The 24,900-nt window shown below is 44.5% G+C and overlaps 1 protein-coding gene across 3 annotated transcripts in view; it reads left to right on the forward strand.

The window, feature by feature from the left end:
• CARMIL1 (capping protein regulator and myosin 1 linker 1) overlaps window positions 1–24,900 on the forward strand; it is a 260,007-nt gene that overhangs the window by 105,087 nt on the left and 130,020 nt on the right. For all 3 annotated transcript variants that reach the window (XM_075270894.1, XM_075270895.1, XM_075270896.1), the window contains exons 5-8: window positions 12,035–12,156; window positions 13,921–14,018; window positions 14,101–14,171; window positions 15,598–15,671. In XM_075270894.1, coding sequence (XP_075126995.1) covers window positions 12,035–12,156; window positions 13,921–14,018; window positions 14,101–14,171; window positions 15,598–15,671 — 365 coding nt within the window. The remainder of the gene's footprint in view (window positions 1–12,034; window positions 12,157–13,920; window positions 14,019–14,100; window positions 14,172–15,597; window positions 15,672–24,900) is intronic.

Genomic DNA, 24,900 nt, shown 5'->3' on the forward strand with positions numbered 1-24,900 from the left:
TGCCAGTTTCTGACTGGTAATTCAAAGAATATATTGGGGTTACGTGCACCCACAATTTTTACTACTGGTATACAGTGCCATTGTCTGACTGGGAATTCAAAGAGTATATTGGGAATACAAATACCCTCATTTCTTGCTACTGCCATATAGTGCCAGTTTCTGACTGGTAATTCAAAGAATATATTGGGGTTACGTGCACCCACAATTTTTACTACTGGTATACAGTGCCATTGTCTGACTGGGAATTCAAAGAGTATATTGGGAATACAAATACCCTCATTTCTTGCTACTGCCATATAGTGCCAGTGTCTGACTGGGAATTCAAAGAATATATTGGGGTTACGTGCACCCACAATTTTTACTACTGGTATACAGTGCCAATTTCTAACTAGGAATTCAAAATGCGCAAGGCTCCCGGAAAGGGACGTGGACGAGGCCGTGGGCGAGGTCGGGGGAATGGTTCTGGGGAGCAAGGTAGCAGTGAAGCCACAGGGCGTCCCGTGCCTACTCCTGTGGGGCAGCAAGCATTGCGCCACTCCACAGTGCCAGGGTTGCTTGCCACATTAACTAAACTGCAGGGTACAAACCTTAGTAGGCCCGAGAACCAGGAACAGGTCTTGCAATGGCTGTCAGAGAACGCTTACAGCACATTGTCCAGCAGCCAGTCAGACTCTGCCTCCTCTCCTCCTATTACCCAACAGTCTTGTCTTCCTTCCTCCCAAAATTCCGAAGCTTTACAGAACAATAACCCAAACTGTCCCTGCTCCCCAGAGCTGTTCTCCGCTCCTTTCATTGTCCCTCAACCTGCCTCTCCACGTCACGATTCCACGAACCTAACAGAGGAGCATCTGTGTCCAGATGCTCAAACACTAGAGTCACCTCCATCTCCGTTCGATTTGGTGGTGGATGACCAGCAACCCACCCTCATCGACGATGATGTGACGCAGTTGCCGTCAGGGCATCCAGTTGACCGGCGCATTGTGCGGGAGGAGGAGATGAGACAGGAGTTGGAAGAGGAAGTGGTGGATGATGAGGACACTGACCCGACCTGGACAGGGGGGATGTCAAGCGGGGAAAGTAGTGTGGATGTTGAGGCAGGTGCAGCACCAAAAAGGGTAGCTAGAGGCAGAGGCAGAGGTCAGCAGCTTAGGCGAAGCCAGGCCACACCCGGAATCTCCCAAGATGTTCCAGTTCGTACCCAGCCCCGAAAAACTCCCACCTCGAGGGCACGTTTCTCGAAGGTGTGGAGTTTTTTCAAGGAATGCGCCGAGGACAGATATAGTGTTGTCTGCACAATTTGCCTCTCGAAATTGATTAGGGGCTCTGAGAAGAGCAACCTGTCCACCACTTCAATGCGCCGTCATTTGGAATCCAAGCACTGGAATCAGTGGCAGGCAGCAACGGCAGGACAAAGGCCGCCTGCCGTTCACGCCACTGCCACTGCCTCTGCCACTGCCTCTGCCTCTGCCACTGCCACTGCTGACTGTGCTGGCGATGCACTCCAGAGGACGAGCCAGGACACCACTTCATCTGCCTCCGCCACTTTGTTGACTTCTACCTCATCCTCCCCTGGTCCTGTCTTATCTCCTTCTCCTGCACCATCAAAGGCACCATCAGGCGTTTCTTTACAACAACCCACCATCTCTCAGACATTGGAGCGGCGGCAGAAATACACTGCTAACCACCCACACGCGCAAGCCTTGAACGCCAACATCGCTAAACTGCTGGCCCAGGAGATGTTGGCGTTCCGGCTTGTTGAAACTCCCGCCTTCCTGGACCTGATGGCAACTGCGGCACCTCGCTTAGCCGTCACTACTTCTCCCGGTGTGCCGTCCCCGCCTTGCACCAGCACGTGTCACTCAACATCAGGCGGGCCCTTAGTTCCGCGCTTTGCACAAAGGTCCACTTGACCACCGACGCGTGGACAAGTGCATGCGGACAGGGACGCTACATTTCACTGACGGCACACTGGGTGAATGTAGTTGAGGCTGGGACTGCTTCCCAAACTGGCCCGGTGTACCTCGTCTCCCCGCCTAACATTCCTGGCAGGGACACGAGAAGAACACCCCCCTCCTCCTCCTCCTCTACCGCCTCCTCCTCCGCCACCGCCTCCTCCTCCGCCACCGCCTCCTCCTCCGCTGTTAGATTGACCCCAGCTACGAGTTGGAAACGTTGCAGCACTGGCGTTGGTAGACGTCAGCAGGCTGTGCTGAAGCTGATCAGCTTGGGGGACAGACAGCACACTGCCTCCGAGGTGAGGGATGCCCTCCTCGATGAGACGGCAATATGGTTTGAGCCGCTGCACCTGGGCCCAGGCATGGTCGTTTGTGATAACGGCCGGAACCTGGTAGCAGCTCTGGAGCTTGCCGGACTCCAACATGTTCCATGCCTGGCCCACGTCTTCAACCTAGTGGTGCAACGTTTCCTAAAGAGCTACCCCAATGTTCCAGAGCTACTGGTGAAAGTGCGGCGCATGTGCGCCCACTTTCGCAAGTCGACAGTAGCCGCTGCTAGCTTAAAATCTCTCCAGCAACGCCTGCATGTGCCACAACACCGGCTTTTGTGCGACGTCCCCACACGCTGGAACTCAACGTTTCAGATGTTGAATAGAGTGGTTGAGCAGCAGAGACCTTTGATGGAATACCAGCTACAAAACCCTAGGGTGCCACAAAGTCAGCTGCCTCAGTTTCACATCCATGAGTGGCCATGGATGAGAGACCTTTGTGACATCCTACGGGTCTTTGAGGAGTCCACAAGGAGGGTGAGCTCTGAGGATGCGATGGTGAGCCTTACAATCCCGCTCTTGTGTGTTCTGAGAGAATCCCTGATTGACATCAGGGATAACTCAGATCACACAGAGGAGTTAGGGATAGCATCCGATCCGTCACAGCTGGAGAGTAGGTCCACACATCTGTCCGCTTCACTGCGTTTAATGGAGGAGGAGGAGGAGGAGGAGGAGGAAGAAGAGTTGTCCGATGATGTGATGGTGATACAGGAGGCTTCCGGGCAACTTCGAATCGTCCCATTGTTGCAGCGCGGATGGGTAGACATGGAGGATGAGGAGGAAATGGAGATTGAACTTTCCGGTGGGGCCAGAGGAGTCATGCCAACTAACACTGTGGCAGACATGGCTGAGTTCATGTTGGGGTGCTTTACAACCGACAAGCGTATTGTCAAAATCATGGAGGACAACCAGTACTGGATCTTTGCTATCCTTGACCCCCGGTATAAAAACAACATCTCGTCTTTTATTCCGGTAGAGGGGAGGGCCAATCGCATCAATGCTTGCCACAGGCAATTGGTGCAGAATATGATGGAGATGTTTCCAGCATGTGACGTTGGCGGCAGGGAGGGCAGTTCCTCCAGTAGGCAACCAAGTTCTCACCGGTCCACACAAACGAGGGGCACACTGTCTAAGGTCTGGGACACCTTGATGGCACCCCCTCGCCAAAGTGCCGCCACGGAGGGTCCTAGTGTCACCAGGCGTGAGAAGTATAGGCGCATGTTGCGGGAATACCTTTCCGACCACAGCCCTGTCCTCTCCGACCCCTCTGCGCCCTACACGTATTGGGTGTCGAAGTTGGACCTGTGGCTTGAACTTGCCCTATATGCCTTGGAGGTGCTGTCCTGTCCTGCCGCCAGCGTCCTATCTGAGAGGGTGTTCAGTGCAGCCGGTGGCATCATCACTGACAAGCGCACCCGTCTGTCAGCTGAGAGTGCCGACCGGCTCACTTTGATAAAAATGAACCACCACTGGATAGAGCCTTCATTTTTGTGCCCACCTGTGTAAAGCACCCCAACATGAAACTCCATGTCTGTACTCAACCTCTCCAATTCCTCCGCATCCTCATACTCATCCACCATAAGCATTGCACAATTCTGCTAATACTAGGCTCCCTCCAACATGATTTCCCCCAACTCTGCTGGTTAGAGGCTCCCTCCACCCTGATTTCCACCAACTCTGCTGGTTAGAGGCTCCCTCCACCCTGCTTTCCCACAACTCTGCTGGTTAGAGGCTCCTTCCACCATGAATTTGCCCAAACTGGGCTGTTTAGAGGCTCCCTCCACCATGAATTGGTCTAAACTGGGCTGGTTAGAGGCTCCCTCCACCATTAATTGGTCCAAACTGGGCTGGTTAGAGGCTCCCTCCACCATGAATTTGCCCAAACTGGGCTGTTTAGAGGCTCCCTCCACCATGAATTTGCCCAAACTGGGCTGTTTAGAGGCTCCCTCCACCATGAATTGGTCCAAACTGGGTTTTTTAGAGGCTCCCTCCACCATGAATTGGTCCAAACTGGGCTGGTTAGAGGCTCCCTCCACCATGAATTGGTCCAAACTGGGGTGGTTAGAGGCTCCCTCCACCATTAATTGGTCCAAACTGGGCTGGTTAGAGGCTCCCTCCACCATTAATTGGTCCAAACTGGGCTGGTTAGAGGCTCCCTCCACCATTAATTGGTCCAAACTGGGCTGGTTAGAGGCTCCCTCCACCATGAATTTGCCCAAACTGGGCTGTTTAGAGGCTCCCTCCACCATGAATTTGCCCAAACTGGGCTGGTTAGAGGCTCCCTCCACCATGAATTGGTCCAAACTGGGGTTTTTAGAGGCTCCCTCCACCATGAATTGGTCCAAACTTGGCTGTTTAGAGGCTCCCTCCACCATGAATTGGTCCAAACTGGGCTGGTTAGAGGCTCCCTCCACCATTAATTGGTCCAAACTGGGCTGGTTAGAGGCTCCCTCCACCATTAATTGGTCCAAACTGGGCTGGTTAGAGGCTCCCTCCACCATGAATTGGTCCAAACTGGGTTTTTTAGAGGCTCCCTCCACCATGAATTTGCCCAAACTGGGCTGTTTAGAGGCTCCCTCCACCATGAATTGGTCCAAACTGGGCTGTTTAGAGGCTCCCTCCACCATTAATTGGTCCAAACTGGGCTGGTTAGAGGCTCCCTCCACCATGAATTGGTCCAAACTGGGGTTTTTAGAGGCTCCCTCCACCATGAATTGGTCCAAACTTGGCTGTTTAGAGGCTCCCTCCACCATGAATTGGTCCAAACTGGGGTGGTTAGAGGCTCCCTCCACCATTAATTGGTCCAAACTGGGCTGGTTAGAGGCTCCCTCCACCATTAATTGGTCCAAACTGGGCTGGTTAGAGGCTCCCTCCACCATGAATTTGCCCAAACTGGGCTGTTTAGAGGCTCCCTCCACCATGAATTTGCCCAAACTGGGCTGGTTAGAGGCTCCCTCCACCATGAATTGGTCCAAACGGGTTTTTAGAGGCTCCCTTCACCATGAATTGGTCCAAACTTGGCTGTTTAGAGGCTCCCTCCACCATGAATTGGTCCAAACTGGGGTGGTTAGAGGCTCCCTCCACCATTAATTGGTCCAAACTGGGCTGGTTAGAGGCTCCCTCCACCATTAATTGGTCCAAACTGGGCTGGTTAGAGGCTCCCTCCACCATGAATTGGTCCAAACTGGGGTTTTTAGAGGCTCCCTCCACCATGAATTGGTCCAAACTTGGCTGTTTAGAGGCTCCCTCCACCATTAATTGGTCCAAACTGGGCTGGTTAGAGGCTCCCTCCACCATGAATTGGTCCAAACTGGGCTGTTTAGAGGCTCCCTCCACCATGAATTGGTCCAAACTGGGTTTTTTAGAGGCTCCCTCCACCATGAATTGGTCCAAACTGGGCTGGTTAGAGGCTCCCTCCACCATGAATTGGTCCAAACTGGGGTGGTTAGAGGCTCCCTCCACCATTAATTGGTCCAAACTGGGCTGGTTAGAGGCTCCCTCCACCATTAATTGGTCCAAACTGGGCTGGTTAGAGGCTCCCTCCACCATTAATTGGTCCAAACTGGGCTGGTTAGAGGCTCCCTCCACCATTAATTGGTCCAAACTGGGCTGGTTAGAGGCTCCCTCCACCATTAATTGGTCCAAACTGGGCTGGTTAGAGGCTCCCTCCACCATGAATTTGCCCAAACTGGGCTGTTTAGAGGCTCCCTCCACCATGAATTTGCCCAAACTGGGCTGGTTAGAGGCTCCCTCCACCATGAATTGGTCCAAACTGGGGTTTTTAGAGGCTCCCTCCACCATGAATTGGTCCAAACTTGGCTGTTTAGAGGCTCCCTCCACCATTAATTGGTCCAAACTGGGCTGGTTAGAGGCTCCCTCCACCATGAATTGGTCCAAACTGGGTTTTTTAGAGGCTCCCTCCACCATGAATTTGCCCAAACTGGGCTGTTTAGAGGCTCCCTCCACCATGAATTTGCCCAAACTGGGCTGGTTAGAGGCTCCCTCCACCATGAATTGGTCCAAACTGGGGTTTTTAGAGGCTCCCTCCACCATGAATTGGTCCAAACTTGGCTGTTTAGAGGCTCCCTCCACCATGAATTGGTCCAAACTGGGGTGGTTAGAGGCTCCCTCCACCATTAATTGGTCCAAACTGGGCTGGTTAGAGGCTCCCTCCACCATTAATTGGTCCAAACTGGGCTGGTTAGAGGCTCCCTCCACCATGAATTGGTCCAAACTGGGTTTTTTAGAGGCTCCCTCCATCATGAATTTGCCCAAACTGGGCTGTTTAGAGGCTCACTCCACCATGAATTGGTCCAAACTGGGCTGGTTAGAGGCTCCCTCCACCATGAATTTCCCAAAACTTGGCTGTTTAGAGGCTCCCTCCACCATTAATTGGTCCAAACTGGGCTGGTTAGAGGCTCCCTCCACCATGAATTGGTCCAAACTGGGGTTTTTAGAGGCTCCCTCCACCATGAATTGGTCCAAACTTGGCTGTTTAGAGGCTCCCTCCACCATGAATTGGTCCAAACTGGGGTGGTTAGAGGCTCCCTCCACCATTAATTGGTCCAAACTGGGCTGGTTAGAGGCTCCCTCCACCATTAATTGGTCCAAACTGGGCTGGTTAGAGGCTCCCTCCACCATGAATTTGCCCAAACTGGGCTGTTTAGAGGCTCCCTCCACCATGAATTTGCCCAAACTGGGCTGGTTAGAGGCTCCCTCCACCATGAATTGGTCCAAACGGGTTTTTAGAGGCTCCCTTCACCATGAATTGGTCCAAACTTGGCTGTTTAGAGGCTCCCTCCACCATGAATTGGTCCAAACTGGGTTTTTTAGAGGCTCCCTCCACCATGAATTTGCCCAAACTGGGCTGTTTAGAGGCTCCCTCCACCATGAATTTGCCCAAACTGGGCTGGTTAGAGGCTCCCTCCACCATGAATTGGTCCAAACTGGGCTGGTTAGAGGCTCCCTCCACCATTAATTGGTCCAAACTGGGCTGGTTAGAGGCTCCCTCCACCATTAATTGGTCCAAACTGGGCTGGTTAGAGGCTCCCTCCACCATTAATTGGTCCAAACTGGGCTGGTTAGAGGCTCCCTCCACCATGAATTGGTCCAAACTGGGGTTTTTAGAGGCTCCCTCCACCATGAATTGGTCCAAACTTGGCTGTTTAGAGGCTCCCTCCACCATTAATTGGTCCAAACTGGGCTGGTTAGAGGCTCCCTCCACCATGAATTGGTCCAAACTGGGTTTTTTAGAGGCTCCCTCCACCATGAATTTGCCCAAACTGGGCTGTTTAGAGGCTCCCTCCACCATGAATTGGTCCAAACTGGGTTTTTTAGAGGCTCCCTCCACCATGAATTGGTCCAAACTGGGCTGGTTAGAGGCTCCCTCCACCATGAATTGGTCCAAACTGGGGTGGTTAGAGGCTCCCTCCACCATTAATTGGTCCAAACTGGGCTGGTTAGAGGCTCCCTCCACCATTAATTGGTCCAAACTGGGCTGGTTAGAGGCTCCCTCCACCATTAATTGGTCCAAACTGGGCTGGTTAGAGGCTCCCTCCACCATGAATTTGCCCAAACTGGGCTGTTTAGAGGCTCCCTCCACCATGAATTTGCCCAAACTGGGCTGGTTAGAGGCTCCCTCCACCATGAATTGGTCCAAACTGGGGTTTTTAGAGGCTCCCTCCACCATGAATTGGTCCAAACTTGGCTGTTTAGAGGCTCCCTCCACCATTAATTGGTCCAAACTGGGCTGGTTAGAGGCTCCCTCCACCATGAATTGGTCCAAACTGGGTTTTTTAGAGGCTCCCTCCACCATGAATTTGCCCAAACTGGGCTGTTTAGAGGCTCCCTCCACCATGAATTGGTCCAAACTGGGGTGGTTAGAGGCTCCCTCCACCATTAATTGGTCCAAACTGGGCTGGTTAGAGGCTCCCTCCACCATTAATTGGTCCAAACTGGGCTGGTTAGAGGCTCCCTCCACCATGAATTTGCCCAAACTGGGCTGGTTAGAGGCTCCCTCCACCATGAATTGGTCCAAACTGGGTTTTTTAGAGGCTCCCTCCACCATGAATTTGCCCAAACTGGGCTGGTTAGAGGCTCCCTCCACCATGAATTGGTCCAAACTGGGGTTTTTAGAGGCTCCCTCCACCATGAATTTGCCCAAACTCTGCTGGTTAGAGGCTCAATCCACCCTGATTTTCAAAACAAATGTTGGTGCCAACCTCAACTTACTACAAGGGCCAAATTCACTGCTGGTGACAAGCTCTCCTCACTGCAAGTGCCAAATACACATGTTTCAAGGTTTTTTCCTACTGTCAGAGAGGTGGTATTGAGTGTGTAAAGTGTGTAGTTGTTAGGCTGTGATGTTGGGGTAATAGAGGGTCTTTGGTGTGTTAGATGCCCCCAGACATGCTTCCCCTGCTGTCCCAGTGTCATTCCAGAGGTGTTGGCATCATTTCCTGGGGTGTCATAGTGGACTTGGTGACCCTCCAGACACGGATTTGGGTTTCCCCCTTAACGAGTATCTGTTCCCCATAGACTATAATGGGGTTCGAAACCCGTTCGAACACACGAACATTGAGCGGCTGTTCGAATCGAATTTCGAACCTCGAACATTTTAGTGTTCGCTCATCTCTAGTATATACTCAAATATAAGCCGAATTTTTCACTCCTTTCCCTTGAATACATATAAAAGTAGAAAATTACTATGAAACGCATACATATTAGATATCCCTGTGTCTGAAAGTGCCTGGTCTACTGAATATAGGGTATCTGCAGTGCTCAAGTTCCGTCGGGAAGGGGTTTATAGGAGCACTGCAGATACCTTATATTCAGCCAGACTGAATTCCAAATGGGGGAAAAAAGAACGAGTCCTCAAGCTCAGGGAAGGGGTACACAGACAACCAAAACACCCCCTCCCCTTTCCCAGCACCCAGCAACTACTGCACCCAAAAACTCCGACCATTTTAATTTTTGAAATTTTAATTTTCCAGTAGCTGCAGTATTCCCCCCCCCCCCCCTCCCTAGGCTTATACTAGAGTCAATAAGGTTTCCCAGTTTTTTGTGGTAAAATTAGGGGCCTCGGCTTATATTCAGGACGGCTTATACTCGAGTATATACGGTAACTAGAATACTTTCTTATGCGATAGCCACTTCCTTAATCTTGTGCTCTTAGTACTATTGCTGGTGTGTATATGTTTCCTTAGACTTTTCTCCCATATTGCAAGAATTGATGGTTATACCTTTAATTAAATCGGTTTTCTATGTCAATGAATAGATATGTCTGTGCATATTTAATACACATGCATGTCTTTTATAAAAATGACATAATATACAATATAATATAACTGTAATGTTTTGAATATGCCACCTCCAATACAGGATTCAGTACAATAAAATAAAGACAGTTGAAGTTTTTCATATCTTTTGATACTGCTTTTTCAAAGAAATATGGAGTCCAACTCTAGCAAATGTGGTCCTAGGGAATAAGTATAGTGAAAATAATTCCAAATAAAGTGACATTCCTGACAGCAGTGAAGCCTATATCACAGCATAATGCACGGCACATCCCTTATACATTATTCTTTAATGACATCTCCAGGGATATTATGTGTGATATATGAACCAGTAGTGGAGTCCTTGACTTTCAAAGATTTTCTCTGTCAGTCTCATCTATTTATTTCTAATGTGGGTTCAGAAATCACTTAAGAATTTTACTGTTTCTGCTGGAAACATTCTGCCTTAAGCTTGCCTCCTCCATAAAAAAGAAATCACATTGCCAGTAACAGAGCCCTCTTGCTCTATGCACATTACCAACTTCTACTTTTCTGTACTTTATCCTTGTAGTGTTCAACATTACAGCTTATGGGGATTAGTAAAATATGGCCCAAAAAGGTAGCACCTTTTCCACTTCACAGACCTGTATTGTTATATTCCTGACTCTTATGGTCTGTTTGTAGATCAGTCCCATTCACATGAATGAGCCGCTATTCAGAGTGCAGCGATGTGTTTAGTATGCAGTAAAGTGACCGCAGCGCTTGCACAATCTTGGTGGAGGTGTTGGTATTGGACATCTGATGATCTAATATAGACAAGTAAGGTTGAGCCGATCTTGAGATTTCAGGATTGTTTTTAAAATCCGATTTCTGATCATTTTCCATTCAAACCCAATCCGACTTCCGATCCCAATGCAAGTCTATGGGATTTTTTAAATAATCAGAGATCGGATTTTAAAAATGATCCTATTCACTACACAGTGTGGAATCCAAAAATTGAACGCTTTAATTTTTAGACTCCATGCTGTGTAGTGATTAAAAAATCCCCCGGCTACTTAAGTCCCCCCTGGTGTCCACTTACCTGCACAGAAGCGCTGCCGCTGCCGATCCACGCTGCTCTCGCTCCTCTTGTTTCTACTGCGCATGTCTGCAGAGCACCGTATGTGTGCCTGCCTCCCAGGCTAGTGTTACTGATGCTGGGAGTAGGCGGGGCTTGATGTGGCTTAGGAGAGTGTAGGCGGGGCTTGTTGTGGCTTAGGAGAGTGTGGGCTTAACAGAGTGTGGGCGGATACAGTACCCGCCCACACTCTCCTAAGCCACAAGTCCCGCCTTCTTCCTAGGTCTGTAACCCTAACTTGGGAGCTAGGGGCGCGCACGGACCGAGAAGAGGCGAGAAGAGAACAGACGGGGAGCGGCAGTGGATCTTTGCAGGTAAGCGGACTTGTCTATCGACTCTTCTGAGTATACGGTAAAGCAGGGACGAAGAAGAGGAGTAGATAGACAAGTCAATGTACAATAATGCAAATGTAGCAGAGTCGAGGATACGGCACAGCAGAGAGGAAACGGAAGAGTAGATACCATCTACTCTTCTGTTTCCTCGCTGCTATGCCGTAGGAATGAATGGATGCAGCCTGCGCGCAGGGGGTTAAGCAGCCGGACACCGGCACAGGCTGTGTGCTGGCGGCATCCATTAATTCCTAACATTGTTACATTTTCCCAGAATGCTTGGCCAGTAGCAAAGCATTGTGGGAAATAACCTCCGACCTCAATCCTGCCTAAAAAGATCGGGATCAGAATTCTGATCGAGATCGTGAAATTTACTGGATCGCCGATCGGAGTCCGGAGTCTTTTCTGATCCCAATCGCTCAACCCTATAGACAAGTCATCACCATAGCCCTGAATAATAGTTTCTGCAAATTGTACTTGCTATACAGTTCTGACATTGAGAACTTGCCCCTTTGCATCCAATTTTTTCCTGAAAGGGTGCTTAGTGTTTCACTTCACTATTCCCTACCGTTTTGTGGGTGATACATAGTATGTGATCTAGCTGCTGAGTTTATATGAATGTACTTCTGATTGCTGGTAGCATTTTTAGAGGGATTTTTACATTAAAGGCTCTTCACATGACCCTTCTTCCTATTTCTTGAGTGCGGTATCTGTCTGCACTGGGTACATCAATGAAGGAAGCGTCAACTAGGTCTCCACTTACTTTCAGTAGTCGACTATAAAGCTGGTAGTCTGGGCTTCACTGAATGAAAAGGATGGGAAGACAGGTACTGAAACATTTCTGAATTATGCTATAAATTACAGAAATCCCATCTGTATCAGCTTGGTGCAATAATACACTCTTCTGCAATCCTCTCTGATCTGTTACGCATACATTACGCATACATCTTGTTTTTTGTATGATTTATTTTTTAAATATATTTCACATATGGATGTCTCACGTTCCCTTATGTATACAACTTTCTTGCAGTTGGTAGTCGAAACTGAAAAAGGCAACATCTCCTTGAAGATGGGTTCTTCTGATGATGTGAATGAAGTTATAGCACATATTGGCACGTGCCTTCGAAAGATATTTCCTGGACTGTCACCTGTGTATGTATTGCAAGTTATCAGTATATGAAGGATGTTATACCATTGTCTTATACAGAAAAGCTTTATGGTTTGACATGGACTAGACAATGTGAGTGAGTGAATGAGTGAGTGATCGCTGGGTGTAAGGACCTAGGCATTCATCTTTATTTGGACACAATGACCAAAAAAATGGTCTTGTTTTATATTTGTGTTCCTTCTTTTGATTAGGAAACCAAATGACATATGTCATTATTCATTGTGATCGAGGATCAGCTTCAGCCTAAAAAGAAACACTTAAAAATGAATGAATTATGAAATACATTTATGATTGTAACCACAGCCACTATGCAGAGTTACCTGAATGTGAAATATTAGCAATATAGGGCCTAAACAGAATTATTGGAAATCATCAGTCTGTTAAACTTAACACTTTATGCATTTGTGTTACTAATTTGTTTGTAAGTAAATGGTAAAAGAAATGTGAATTGGTGTTCTGGTTGGTTGTTTTTTACGGCATAAGGAGGCTTAAAATAAGAGATCGGGGATTCAGTAGGGAGCGTGCCTGTTTGGATTTCCTGGTCTTCCTGACCTTTGGCCTGTACAGCAGCGTGTCAGCCAATCAGTGACTGAGCAGCAATGTCCCATTCAAATGGAACATCAGTGCTCAGCCATTGATCTACTGAAGTGCTCATGCACTAGCAGAATGTCAGCATAGCCTGGGGACCTGAAAAGAGAATCTCCACTGGATCCTTAGCCAAACTGGCAGGTATTTTAGGCTTTAATATGCCATGAAAAAAGAACTGGAGCACCCCTTTAAGTATGTGTGAGAGGAAACCATACAGTATGAATATAGTGATGAGTTAACAACATGCGGTATTACAGCTGTAGTTTGCCTTATTTGCATATGTATAGCCTGATTCTAGTGTTTTAAGATGCAGACATGTTTATTTTCACTGCATCAGCATTTTACCTTTATAGGGAATTCAGGCAAATGATATAGCCTTGAATATGCTTTAGAAAACTGCCGCTTCTTTTATCGTGTTCAATATTAAGACTACACATCCACCGTCACACTCTTTAAAGAGGTTGTCCAGGATAAACTGATAATTAACCCCTAAACTAAATTCCCTCTCCCCAATAAATTCTAATTTGCTTCAATTTAAAAAAACTATAATTACCCATATTCCTGGAGCAGTCATGTGGCCACTCCAGGGATACTTTCTGATAATCCGATGACGTTCTGTTTCACCACTTCCGAAACGGAATGTCACCATTGCTCCCCTATCCCCATCAATACTTACCAAGCCTTCCTATGTCTGGGGACGGCTCCTCCCTGTTTTCTGGCTTCTACTAGTAGACGGAATAGCTTAGCGAGGGAGACCAGAAGGGTGGGAGGGGCTAGTAACGGACAGAATTGATAGACTTAATGAGACAGGGAGAGTAGGATGAGCTAGTATTGGATGTGATCGCTAGTCAGTGGGAGGGGCTAGGCTTAGTGAGACAGTGAGGGTGGGAGGGGCTAGGCTTAGTGAAACAAAGGGTTTTGTATCAGAGTGAGAGAGGAAGGGCTGAGTAAGAGGGAATTAGTGCAACAGCTACAATCTAGTGCATCTAGTATGAGCTGATACCACTAAGGCATTGACCCTTACCTACATTGGTTGATTGCTATTTCCCTAAATATAATGCCATGTTATTAATATGCTAGTTGGCAGACTGATATTCTGCATATTATTCAACTTCTATATTTATCATATAGATTCCAAAATTTTTCTTTCTTTTCTACAGAAAAATTATGAAGAAAGTAACCATGGAACCATCCGAGAGACTGGCAAACCTGCAGGCTCTGTGGGATAGCCAGACTGTAACAGAAGTAGGCCCCTGTGGTATGCAGCCAAATATTGCTGAACATCATGAAATACGTGAAAACTCAACAGAGTTCTAAATCTTTGCTCGTCTGCTTTTTAGGTGGATTTTCACAGATGTATGCTTGTGTTTGTGACTGGCTTTCTATGCCTTACAGAGAAGAAGTGCAATGGGTAGGTTAAAAAATGATTTGGATAGTTTATGTAGTGTCAAGGTTGCTAGGTGGGGTGGCATAGGCACACAAGTCCAGATTCTTAGACCAAAAAGGTAGAGTTTTATTTTTACTCCACAAGAAACAGTGCAGCCAAAAAAGAAAAAAACAAAACAATACAAAATAAATTCCTGCCCGGCAAGGCTCTGACTAAACACATCAACTGGTTACCTCACCTATAATAGCAGATTCAATAGCTAAATTGAATGGTACAAGACACAGCTCCCACAGTGTGACCTTCCAGCTGGCCCTGCAGCCCAGCTCTGTCCAAAGTCTTGCTGCTGGAGCTGATCTTTTAAACCTCCCTGATGAGGACAATCCACAACAGCTGACCCGCTGCAGAAACATCCACAATGTGTGGACTGGAGAGGGTGTGGAATGACAGGTCCCACTGCTAATCCTACCTGCCATTGCTAATAAATTCAGCACAATACTGAGCATGTAACAAAATGCTCAGCAGACAAAAGATGTTTGCTGAGAACAAGTCATTCCTGGACTTTCTCTCATCTTGCCCACCTGAGCAGTCTCGGCGCGATGTACACCCGCTCCATTATTTTGCCGGCTATCGGCTTACAGTAGGAATAGAAACTATAGTAACAATGTATGCACAGGTAGTAACAGACATTTCTGCAGCAATCTGCAAAATTGCTATTCAATCTGTAGGCAGCATATTATAGAGCTGGAGGAGCTGAACACATTGATATATAAGATAAGATTGGAAAAACATTTAGTATAACCTGCCATTTAACTGTTGATATCTCTGCTGTTTTTATGGTGAGAAGTCAAATAGGCCCTATCAGTGATTGACAGCTATCACTCATGGAAGGGAGGCCTCCTTGACTTCTCAACATGGAGTAGAAATTCACTGGCTAAATTGCAGATTATACACGTTTTTTTCCACCCATAAAACATCAGTCATCTCCATTGCATTTGCTCTATGACTTACTGCCTACAAATTGAACCGCATTTTTCATGTGACTGCTTGTTTATGTAATGTAAGTTAGCAGCTTGCATGGAACCTGAGGCCACGTGCTTATTCAGTTAATAGTCATTTATTTTGTCTGCTGCCATATACATGCATAGTTTGTGCACACCTAGCTAAGCATACATGTTTATCTCAGTGGGGAAGGTAATAAATTGCTGCCAGACACAAAGAATAGGGCATGCTGAAATCCATCATCCAGATCCTTCTTTTCTGATACCGACCACTGGGAAAAAGTTGTTTAGTCCTCCATACACAATAGATTGATGAACAAGTTTGGCCTAACTTATATGACTGCTTTTACCCTCCTCATAATGACATAAGGAAAAGTGACCTTAATGTATTTGTTTTTTTTTCCCTTTTGTGTATAGACTGCCATAAAATGCTATTTGTTTTTATTTTGTAGGATGTAGATACAATATACTTAACACAAGATACAAGGGAACTAAATCTGCAAGATTTCAGTCATCTAGATCACAGGTAAATGTACATGATAAATCTTACATTTGTTTCCTCTACTATGACTGCACCTGCTAAGATAACAGGAATATAATAAACCTATTGATTGACACGTTGGAAAAATTGTATTTCCTCTTTAAATGTACTTTGAACAATGGAATAGACTATGGATCCAGCTATCTAGCAACTACTCAGATGTGTAGTAGTCCATGGAGTTTAAATGTGTACTTGGAGTTTTTTAACAGATCATCCCTGAATTTATAAATGTAGTTTAAAGAGCACCTGTCACCAGGTCTGAAAAGCCCATTGACTGATATAATTTGATAGGCGCTGTCTCCCTGAGCATTTTGTGTTTTAGTTACCCATATCTATTCAGCTATTCCAAAGATATAAGCTCTTTTAGTGTTGATACAAATTAGGGTCTACTAGCGAAGTGGGTGGTAACACAGAGACCCTGCCCCTAGAGAAACCACAGTGCGACACTTACTTGGCGAGTATACCCAAATTTGCATAAACCCTTAAAGGGATATATTTTTGAAATGGTTGAATGGATTTTGATAAACAAACCTCTATTTTGTATTCCATGTAATAGTTTTTCAGTTGCTATAACATCATGAGTAGTGATCTGTTCCAAACTATCACTTTCCACTTTATTTTGCTGTAGTACAATTTTTTTTTCTTTGCATTATTGGGGGTCTTTGGTGACCATATTTAAAATTATACTTTTTTAGCCTATCTAACTTCCATTTTATTATAGATCAGGCTGTAATATTCTCCTTAGCAACCCTCTAACTGATCTGTTACTAAGGAAAGCCTGTACAGTTGTATTGTGAATATTCAGAGCTGAAGGGGAAGGTGATCACTTCAAATGGCTGTATGTTCAGTTTTATACCATCTGGAAAAATTATTTACATGAGATATCACTAGTTAAAAACACAGACACAGCAGATGCTGAAATTACCTTACTTCTCAAAGAATAAAACACACACTTATGATAGATAGATAGATAGATAGATAGATAGATAGATAGATAGATAGATAGATAGACAGATTATGATAAAATGATAGATAGATAGATAGATAGATAGATAGATAGATAGATAGATAGATAGATCAACAGATATGATATACTGATTTGTATTTGTTGTATTTTTCCTATACTTTTTCATAATCATTTTTAAATGTAATCTATCTATCTATCTATTTTGTCTTTTATTTTGATTCCCTTGGTATCTTGTCATTGTAGTGGTGTTATATTATCTTCTGAACGTTGCAAATGTGGGTAAACACATGGCTTATACTATAACGTTCTATGGGCTCTAGTTGATGTATTATCACTTTGAGATGACTGTCTTCATTTCTGATTTTTGAAGTGTACGGGCTTGACAAAGTCTGACACGTTGTGATGTGTGAAACCTAATCCAATGACTGATGGTGTATGAAAGATGCTTCTTACTGAGTATAAGCATCTGCAAACTCTATGTTGGCCAACGTACAAATCATGTATTATGTTTCTTTTCTGAAGAATGGGATGGTAGCTGATTCAATCCTAATATTTTATGTCAGCTAGCTGCAAACTCCATTGAATTTGGTATATATCTGACCATAAATATGGGTTCTTTATTATTCTGCTTGAACATGTCAGATCATTGTATTATGAGATTTAATATTATATAATATTATAGGTTTTGAATAACTCTGCTAACTTATCATAAAACTTTGTAGCAGAATAATGAATACTTTATAACTCTTTAGCTGACAGTAGGCACACCCTTCTTTGGGGAGAGAACCTGCAGGGGAAATTTATGTCTGCTAATAGTTGGTGTGGATTTCCAGCATCATTTGCGCCATATTTCTGGTGTAAATGATAAATCTGACTGGTCCAACAGCCCCACTTCCTACACGCTCTTGCCATTTCCATCTTCAGGAAAGTTGTCAAGGTGACGCAGAAATGAAAAAGTAACGCTATTTTGCGCAAAATCACAAGATTGTGACTTTTTACCCAGATCAGTATGTGGGCCGACTGTTCGGGTAGCAAAACTCAGGACAGGTCATATTCCTGTCTGGTTTTGCCGCCATGCTTCCACGGCCCCTATTCATTGAATCTATGGTGCTGCAGAAGCATGGCTGGTGCATGGGCAGCCTAAATCTGCTCCTTTGTGTGTATTTATGCATCTAATTATATCAAATTATTTCTTTGTAATCAAAAACTTGTTATAGAAGTGTGTTTTTAGTTTATGTTCTATATTGTCAGTTTATACTGCTAGGCAGACGACTTGTAGATATGCTTGTCAGATCTTGTACTAGCTAATTAGCTGCAACTACCATTTCCTTTTATTCCTTCAGTAAGTGTTAAAATGTCTGTAGATTTTTTTTCTAGAGGATTTTGGTATGCGAATGCTGAGCATGTCTTGATAAAGATATTCACACTCTGCCACAGATGATCTGTCTTGTGCTAACACATTTAGGATTAGGAGGCTCTGCAGGATATTTTTTTCCTTATTAGAAACAAGTCTTGCCTGTCTGAACATTTAGTGATTGCATTATGTAATTCATAGCTTCCTTTATCATATCCATGGTAGACAGCATTAGAGTAGAAGGCTTGGAGTATGACACTAATGATAAAGAGCTTTGCTTGTTTAATTTCGTCCACAAGATTTGCATTAATGTGATGATGTATATAAAATATGCATAATATTGTGTGTGTGTGTGTGTGTGTGTGTGTGTGTATATATATATAGATCCTACAAATATTATAAATGTGAAAGTTTGTGTGTTTGGATGTTTGTTCCTCAATCACACAAAAATGGCTGAACAGATTTGAATGAAATTTGGCATATAGATATATTGTAACCTCGGTAAAAACATAGGCTACTTTTTATCCCGGTAAATGACATGGTTTCACGGCTGTTATGAATTTATGTTCACATACTATATTAAACATCTCTTGCAGCAGCTTATCTCAGGTTCTGATAATGCCAGGTCTGTTATCTCTCTATGTAAACACTCCTCTAACCCTCAGTGGACTCTGTACCCGCATTTGCATATTATCTGATCTCCAGGCAACATGCTGACACACTGGATGGGAAAACACCTTTAATCCAAATTGGCAGTTTGCTACTTTTAAACATGCCTGGAAAAAGAAAGTCTAATTTGTTGCAAAATTCTAAAACAACGACAGCTATGAAGGTAGGCAGAAGTCAACACAGTTCTCCTCAAATGGAGCAGAGGGGGATCATCAGCACCAACAACACACTCATTGTTTGGTGTTCTAGCGAGCTGCTGAGATGCCGGAACAATCACAGGCACAGCGCGGGGAACGAGTTCAGCGACAGGCTAGCTTAACAGCTGAAGAAATGCCAGAGCAGGCAGATCATCGACGCCAAGAACACGCTCATTATATGGCTTCCCAGCGAGCTGTTGAGATGCTGGAACAATCACAGGCACGGTGTGAGGAACAAGTTCAGCAGCAGGACAGCTTAAGAGCTGCCGAAACTCCAGAGCAGGCAAACCATCGATGGCAGCAATTTGCTGAATATAGGCAGTTCATTGACGCCAACAACATGCAGACGAAGTTGCGGGCAGATGCTAGTATCACATATATCTGAATATCTGTGTCCCTAAATCTGAAGGTCTGTTTGTAAATTTGCTGTACACTGTCATTCCTTTGGAAAGTGAAATCAGCCCTCCATATTCTAATACATATATTGGCTTAAACTACGGTTTGGTCACACTCATATATAGTACATTATTGTCCTGTAACAACTAATGAGAGCCCTAATGCTGATGGACCCATCTAAGGCGAATGGTATTTCCTCCAACAGCTATTACGATTGTGTCCTGACCTGGAAGAGTTTAACTGACGGTTTGTCATTTATAGTCAAGCTCACATATCTATAACAGATTTACGTCTATACACGTTTATTGTTTAAGGAGGATCTTTCTCCACCTTCACCAATTCAGATTCTTTCATTTCATGCTTCTCCACCAATTTCAGTGCAATTGGAGTTTTCTCTCTAACCCCTCTCTCTCTCAAACAAAAAGCCCAGTTCATTTTAGTGCGCAGTGTGCTATTTAAGCTCAGTAATGTCAGAAGGGCGGTGTCAGGCAGGGGGTTTGATTCAGATCTCCAATCAGAGGCAGCCAGTGTCAGAGCTTAGAGTCACACCCTTATCAGACTCCAAAACTAACCGCATTGATTCCTGGGGAACAGTGGGGCTAGAGAAAAAATTCCAACCTCCAGAATTTGTGGAGCACCAGCTACTGAATAATGCAAAGAGTAGGACTTGTTGGAGGTAGTGAAAGGTCCTCTTTAGAGCCCTGTGGTTGTTAGTTGCACATGTACAAAGTGGAAAGTGCTGCCCCATGACGTCATAGATGAAATAAAGTGATGTAAAGGTAAATGGTGCCTGCAGGCTGGCCATATCATTATTTCTTGGAAACGCAGAAACTGCATAGACCCATTCCATTGTTTTACCAGAAGACCAATTTTATGGTCAAAACAACATATGACTTGGGCCATGTTCACTCTGGTGTTGTTCCATCTGCATCTGTCATTCTGATGGATCAGAACAGGCAAAACAATGCCAGTAAGATCGTAGCCTTATGTAACAAACGCAACATGCCATGTAACATGATTGCAGATGCTTACTTATGAGTTGTCGCCTTCTGCTTCAGATGATATTCTCCTGTCTGAATATGTTCATAAGATGTGTATTGGTCTTGTTGGGGCAGTAAAGTACAAAATATGTAGTGATGTGCATATAGCGGGGGTATTATTAGTGGAATTAGATATTTGGCAAGATGGTTGGTAACACTACATCCATCAAACACTAGAATAGGTAACTTAGAGCACACATTCAGTAATAAATTTACAGAACTGTCTATAAGTTACTGTATGAATAGGGTACATAAAGCGTTTAACAGAACAGACTACGACTTCGGTAACACATTTACTAATCTACAGTCTGAGGCGTTGTAACAATTAGATAAATGTGTGATATGGCTCTTGTACTTGTACGGCTGTTTTATAAGAGCCGCTAAAATATAATTGCGTGACAAATTGTAAATTCTCTCCATTATAAACTGATAAGATATTTTATAGCAGATTAACAAGCAGGGATAAGTAAACTACTGTGATTTGTTAAGCGTCGTGAATATCTCTAAATCTTTTCCATTTATTTGGGGGAGCATTGTTTATAATGAAGAATAAATGGGAATTAAAAGTTCAATGGAAGCGTATATTAATCTGCTAAAATGAACCGCATAATGCCTTTTCATGCACGACGTGGTAATTCATTCAGAACTCAGTTTGCAGTATTTTAAAGGGAACCTGTTATGTTGAAAATGGAGTTTGGTCTACCTGCATCATTTTATTGAAAAGGAGCAAAGCAGATTGACACAAACTTTTGTAGAAAACTGTTTAATACAACATATTTCATTCATGAAAATCTATTTCAATACTTGGGAGTCATGTGGGCAGGCAGACTCCGTAGTTGGCAGCCTTGCCTGTGTGACTGTTCATACAGAAATGGTAGATCGGACTGGATTTACAATGTATGGGTATGTTAACACGGCGGAATTTGGCACTTATTTTCGGAAGGATTACACCAAACTCTGCCCTGATTCTTTCTCACATGGCGCTAAAAAAATAAGCATTACGCGAAGCCTTGCTGCAGATTCCATAACTTATCAGCCACAGAATTCTTTACGTGATTCAGCTGATCAGCGCCATTCATCTGGGACTGATCAGAGAGTAAGAGATTCCGCCGCGGCAAGGCAGAGGGCTAGAAAATGAAGATGATTGGAAGAAGTCCGTCTCAGTTCCTCTACTTGGACAGCCTTAGCGAGCAGCTAGATTTTTCCTGCTTTCTATAAATATATAATTGTGTAAGCAGAGATACCATTCACCCTACATCGCCCCTTATTGTGCTATTCTTCCCGACTGGCAGAACATGCTTACATCTTCTTTATGCACTAAAGAAGAGCAATGAGGCAGATACAATGGTGGTCTATGGAGACTGTTACCCTTTTTTTTTTTTTTCTCCAAGCAGTTTTTTGCTGCTAGCAGAAAAAAGAAGCAGCATGACCTTTCTTCAGACGGATTCCGTCTGAGGAAAGCAATAGAATTGAACGGGAGGCGAAAAACGCCTAGCGTTTCTTTGCAAAAAAAAGTGACCGTAAACACCTTGCATTTTTTTTTTTTACAGTCCATTCACTTTAGCGGAGGGGAAAACCGCCTGGTGTTTTCTGAAGCAGTTTTTACCAAAAAACTGCTCCAGAAAATGCTCCAAGGTAAAAAAAAAAAAAAAAAAAATGCTTCCTTATTAGGAAGCATTTTTTTTCGGGACCAAAATAAGCCAGGCAGTTTTTACGTGTGAACTAGCCCTTAGTGTGCCTTTCAGGATGTTTTTATTCTGCAGGTTATTTCCCGGAGGGACCTCTGTATTTGTGATAGCATCTGTTTTATGCATGTTGTAGGTCTTTGGGCTGTGTAAGGCCACATAATGGGGTTTTGGTACATTGTGGTAATATGCAAACAGTTTTGGCTGTTACTAAAGAAGCATAGCACACGGGAGTCTAAATATCATCAAATCCAGAGTAACCGACTCTCATAAATCAGCCCAATCATAAAAGGCATATCTCAATTCAAAAAATAGCAAATAGAAACAAATAGGTTTTAAAAAAAAAAAAAAAAAAAAATTGAGATACTCAACATACACGTACTTTATAAAAATTCAATATATCTTTTATTAATGAAGCATTACGTCTAAAAATACACATAAATATAACACACAGAAAACTATTATTCAAAACAGTACAAAAATGGGGCAACCCAGTGAGGCAATAAACTGTGCTTATCAACCACCAGAACAGACATATACAGAGAAAGAGCAGCACTGGAAATATAGTGGTTTTAATATGTATATATATATGTGAATGTCCCAAATCCTTTCCAAATCCTTCCAATCACATATTGAAGCATATCAAAAATAAAATGGGAAACAGGAGAAGGAAGGGGGACACAATCTCCACTGAAAGCCAGAGAAAATACCCTGTCCTAGAGAATATATGCAATGATAGCAGGGAGATAAACACAATACAATGCTGCTCAATGCAAGTAAATACTACCGTGTTTTGCGGACTATAAGGCGCACCGGACTATAAGGCGCATTACCCATGAGCGCCTTATAGTCCTGCCTAGGTCCATATATAAGGCGCACCGGACTACAAGGCGCAGCGCTGTCCGGTGCGCCTTATATGATTGAAAGCGGCGGCCGGCAGACTTTGCCGGCGGCCCCTTAACCCCCCGCGTGCCAGCCGCTTCTATTCATTTCAATGGTACGCTTCCATTGAAATGAATGGAAGCGCTCGGCACACGAGGAGTTAAAGGGATTCTACCTTTAAAAGAACTTCCTTCTTGATCACGTCGGAATAATCTCCTTACCTTTTTACCATAGCCAGCGCCGCCTTCTTCCGCAGCTCCGTCTCTGTCTTCTTTGGGCCTCATGGATGACGCATGCGCAGTCGGCTCTAACAGGCTCTCGCAGCCAGAGCCGACTGCGCATGCGTCATCCATGAGGCCCAAAGAAGACGACACGGAAGGCGTGAACACAGCTCAGGGAGAAGGCGGCGCTGGCTATGGGAAAGGTAAGAGACGAATAGTCTTTTAAGGCTATTCTGACGTGGTTAGGGGGAAGAGGTTCTTTTAATGGTAGAATCTAGAGTTGAGCGAGTACTGTTCGGATCGGCTGATCCGAACAGTACTTGCTCATCTCTAGTAGAATCTCTTTAAGCAGCGGCCGCCGGCAAAGTCTGCAGGCCGCTTCCATACATTACAATGAGAGCGCGCTATTCAAATAGTTAGAGATGAACGAATACTATTTGAATAGCGCGCTCCCATTGCAATGTATGGAAGCGGCATGCAGACTTTGCCGGCGGCCGCCGCTTAACTCCTCGCGTGCCGCCGCTTCAAGCCTTATATAAGGCGCACCGGACTATAAGGCGCACTTTCGATTTCTGAGGAAATCGAAGTATTTTATGTGCGCCTTATAGTCCGGAAAATACGGTATATGAGAAACATTCTCCAACTAAAAGTCTGTCCAGAAAACAGTGTATCTAGGGGAGGAAATGACATCTCTTACCCATAGTAGGTGATGCACAGGAGCCCGCAGTATGGGTCTGACCCACCCGACGTACGTTTCGGCATGTATCACCGGCCTTCTCCACCCCCGGAAGAAGGCCGGTGATACGTGCCGAAACGTACGTCGGGTTGGTCAGACCCATACTGCGGGCTCCTGTGCATCACCTACTATGGGTAAGAGATGTCATTTCCTCCCCTAGATACACTGTTTTTTGGACAGACTTTTAGTTGGAGAATGTTTCTCATATAGTATTTACTTGCATTGAGCAGCATTGTATTGTGTTTATCTCCCTATTATCATTGCATACATTCTCTAGGACAGGGTATTTTCTCTGGCTTTCAGTGGAGATTGTTTCCCCCTTCCTTCTCCTGTTTCCCATTTTATTTTTGATATGCTTCAATATGTGATTGGAAGGATTTGGAAAGGATTTGGGACATTCACATATATATATATATATACATATAAAAACCACTATATTTCCAGTGCTGCTCTTTCTCTGTATATGTCTGTTCTGGAGGTTGATAAGCACAGTTTATTGCCTCAGTGGGTTGCCCCATTTTTGTACTGTTTTGAATAATAGTTTTCTGTGTGTTCTATTTATGTGTATTTTTAGACATGTAATGCTTCATTAATAAAAGATATATTGAATTTTTATAAAGTACGGGTATGTTGAGTATCTCTCTTTTTTTTTTTTTTTTTTTTTTTTTTTTAAATCCTATTTGTTTCTATTTGGCTGTTACTAGTAGAGTCACAAATGAGTCATAATACACAGCACGGGTACAATGCAGCACTTTCTGACACCATCTACTACTGTATGTACGTTTCATGTATGTTTGGTCGCTGTGGGAGGGACCAATGTGGGTAGGTTTATGTGTGAGCTATGCACCTACCCCTCGACAATGGGCATTATTTATATCTATTAGGGTTCCATTTACTGATCTTTGTACTTACCTGTTTAAGAAATATCACTGTACGTATTATATTTAAGTTTAGAATGATTAGTTGAGCTTATTTCATCACGTTTGCATTTTGTTTCTCCGTCTGTGCAACGATTGAGCCATAACAATGATGGAGAATTGGCAATCTGGTATGTGTTGACAGCCAGT

Source organism: Leptodactylus fuscus, chromosome 4, assembly GCF_031893055.1.
Source record: "Leptodactylus fuscus isolate aLepFus1 chromosome 4, aLepFus1.hap2, whole genome shotgun sequence".
NCBI lineage: Eukaryota > Metazoa > Chordata > Amphibia > Anura > Leptodactylidae > Leptodactylus > Leptodactylus fuscus.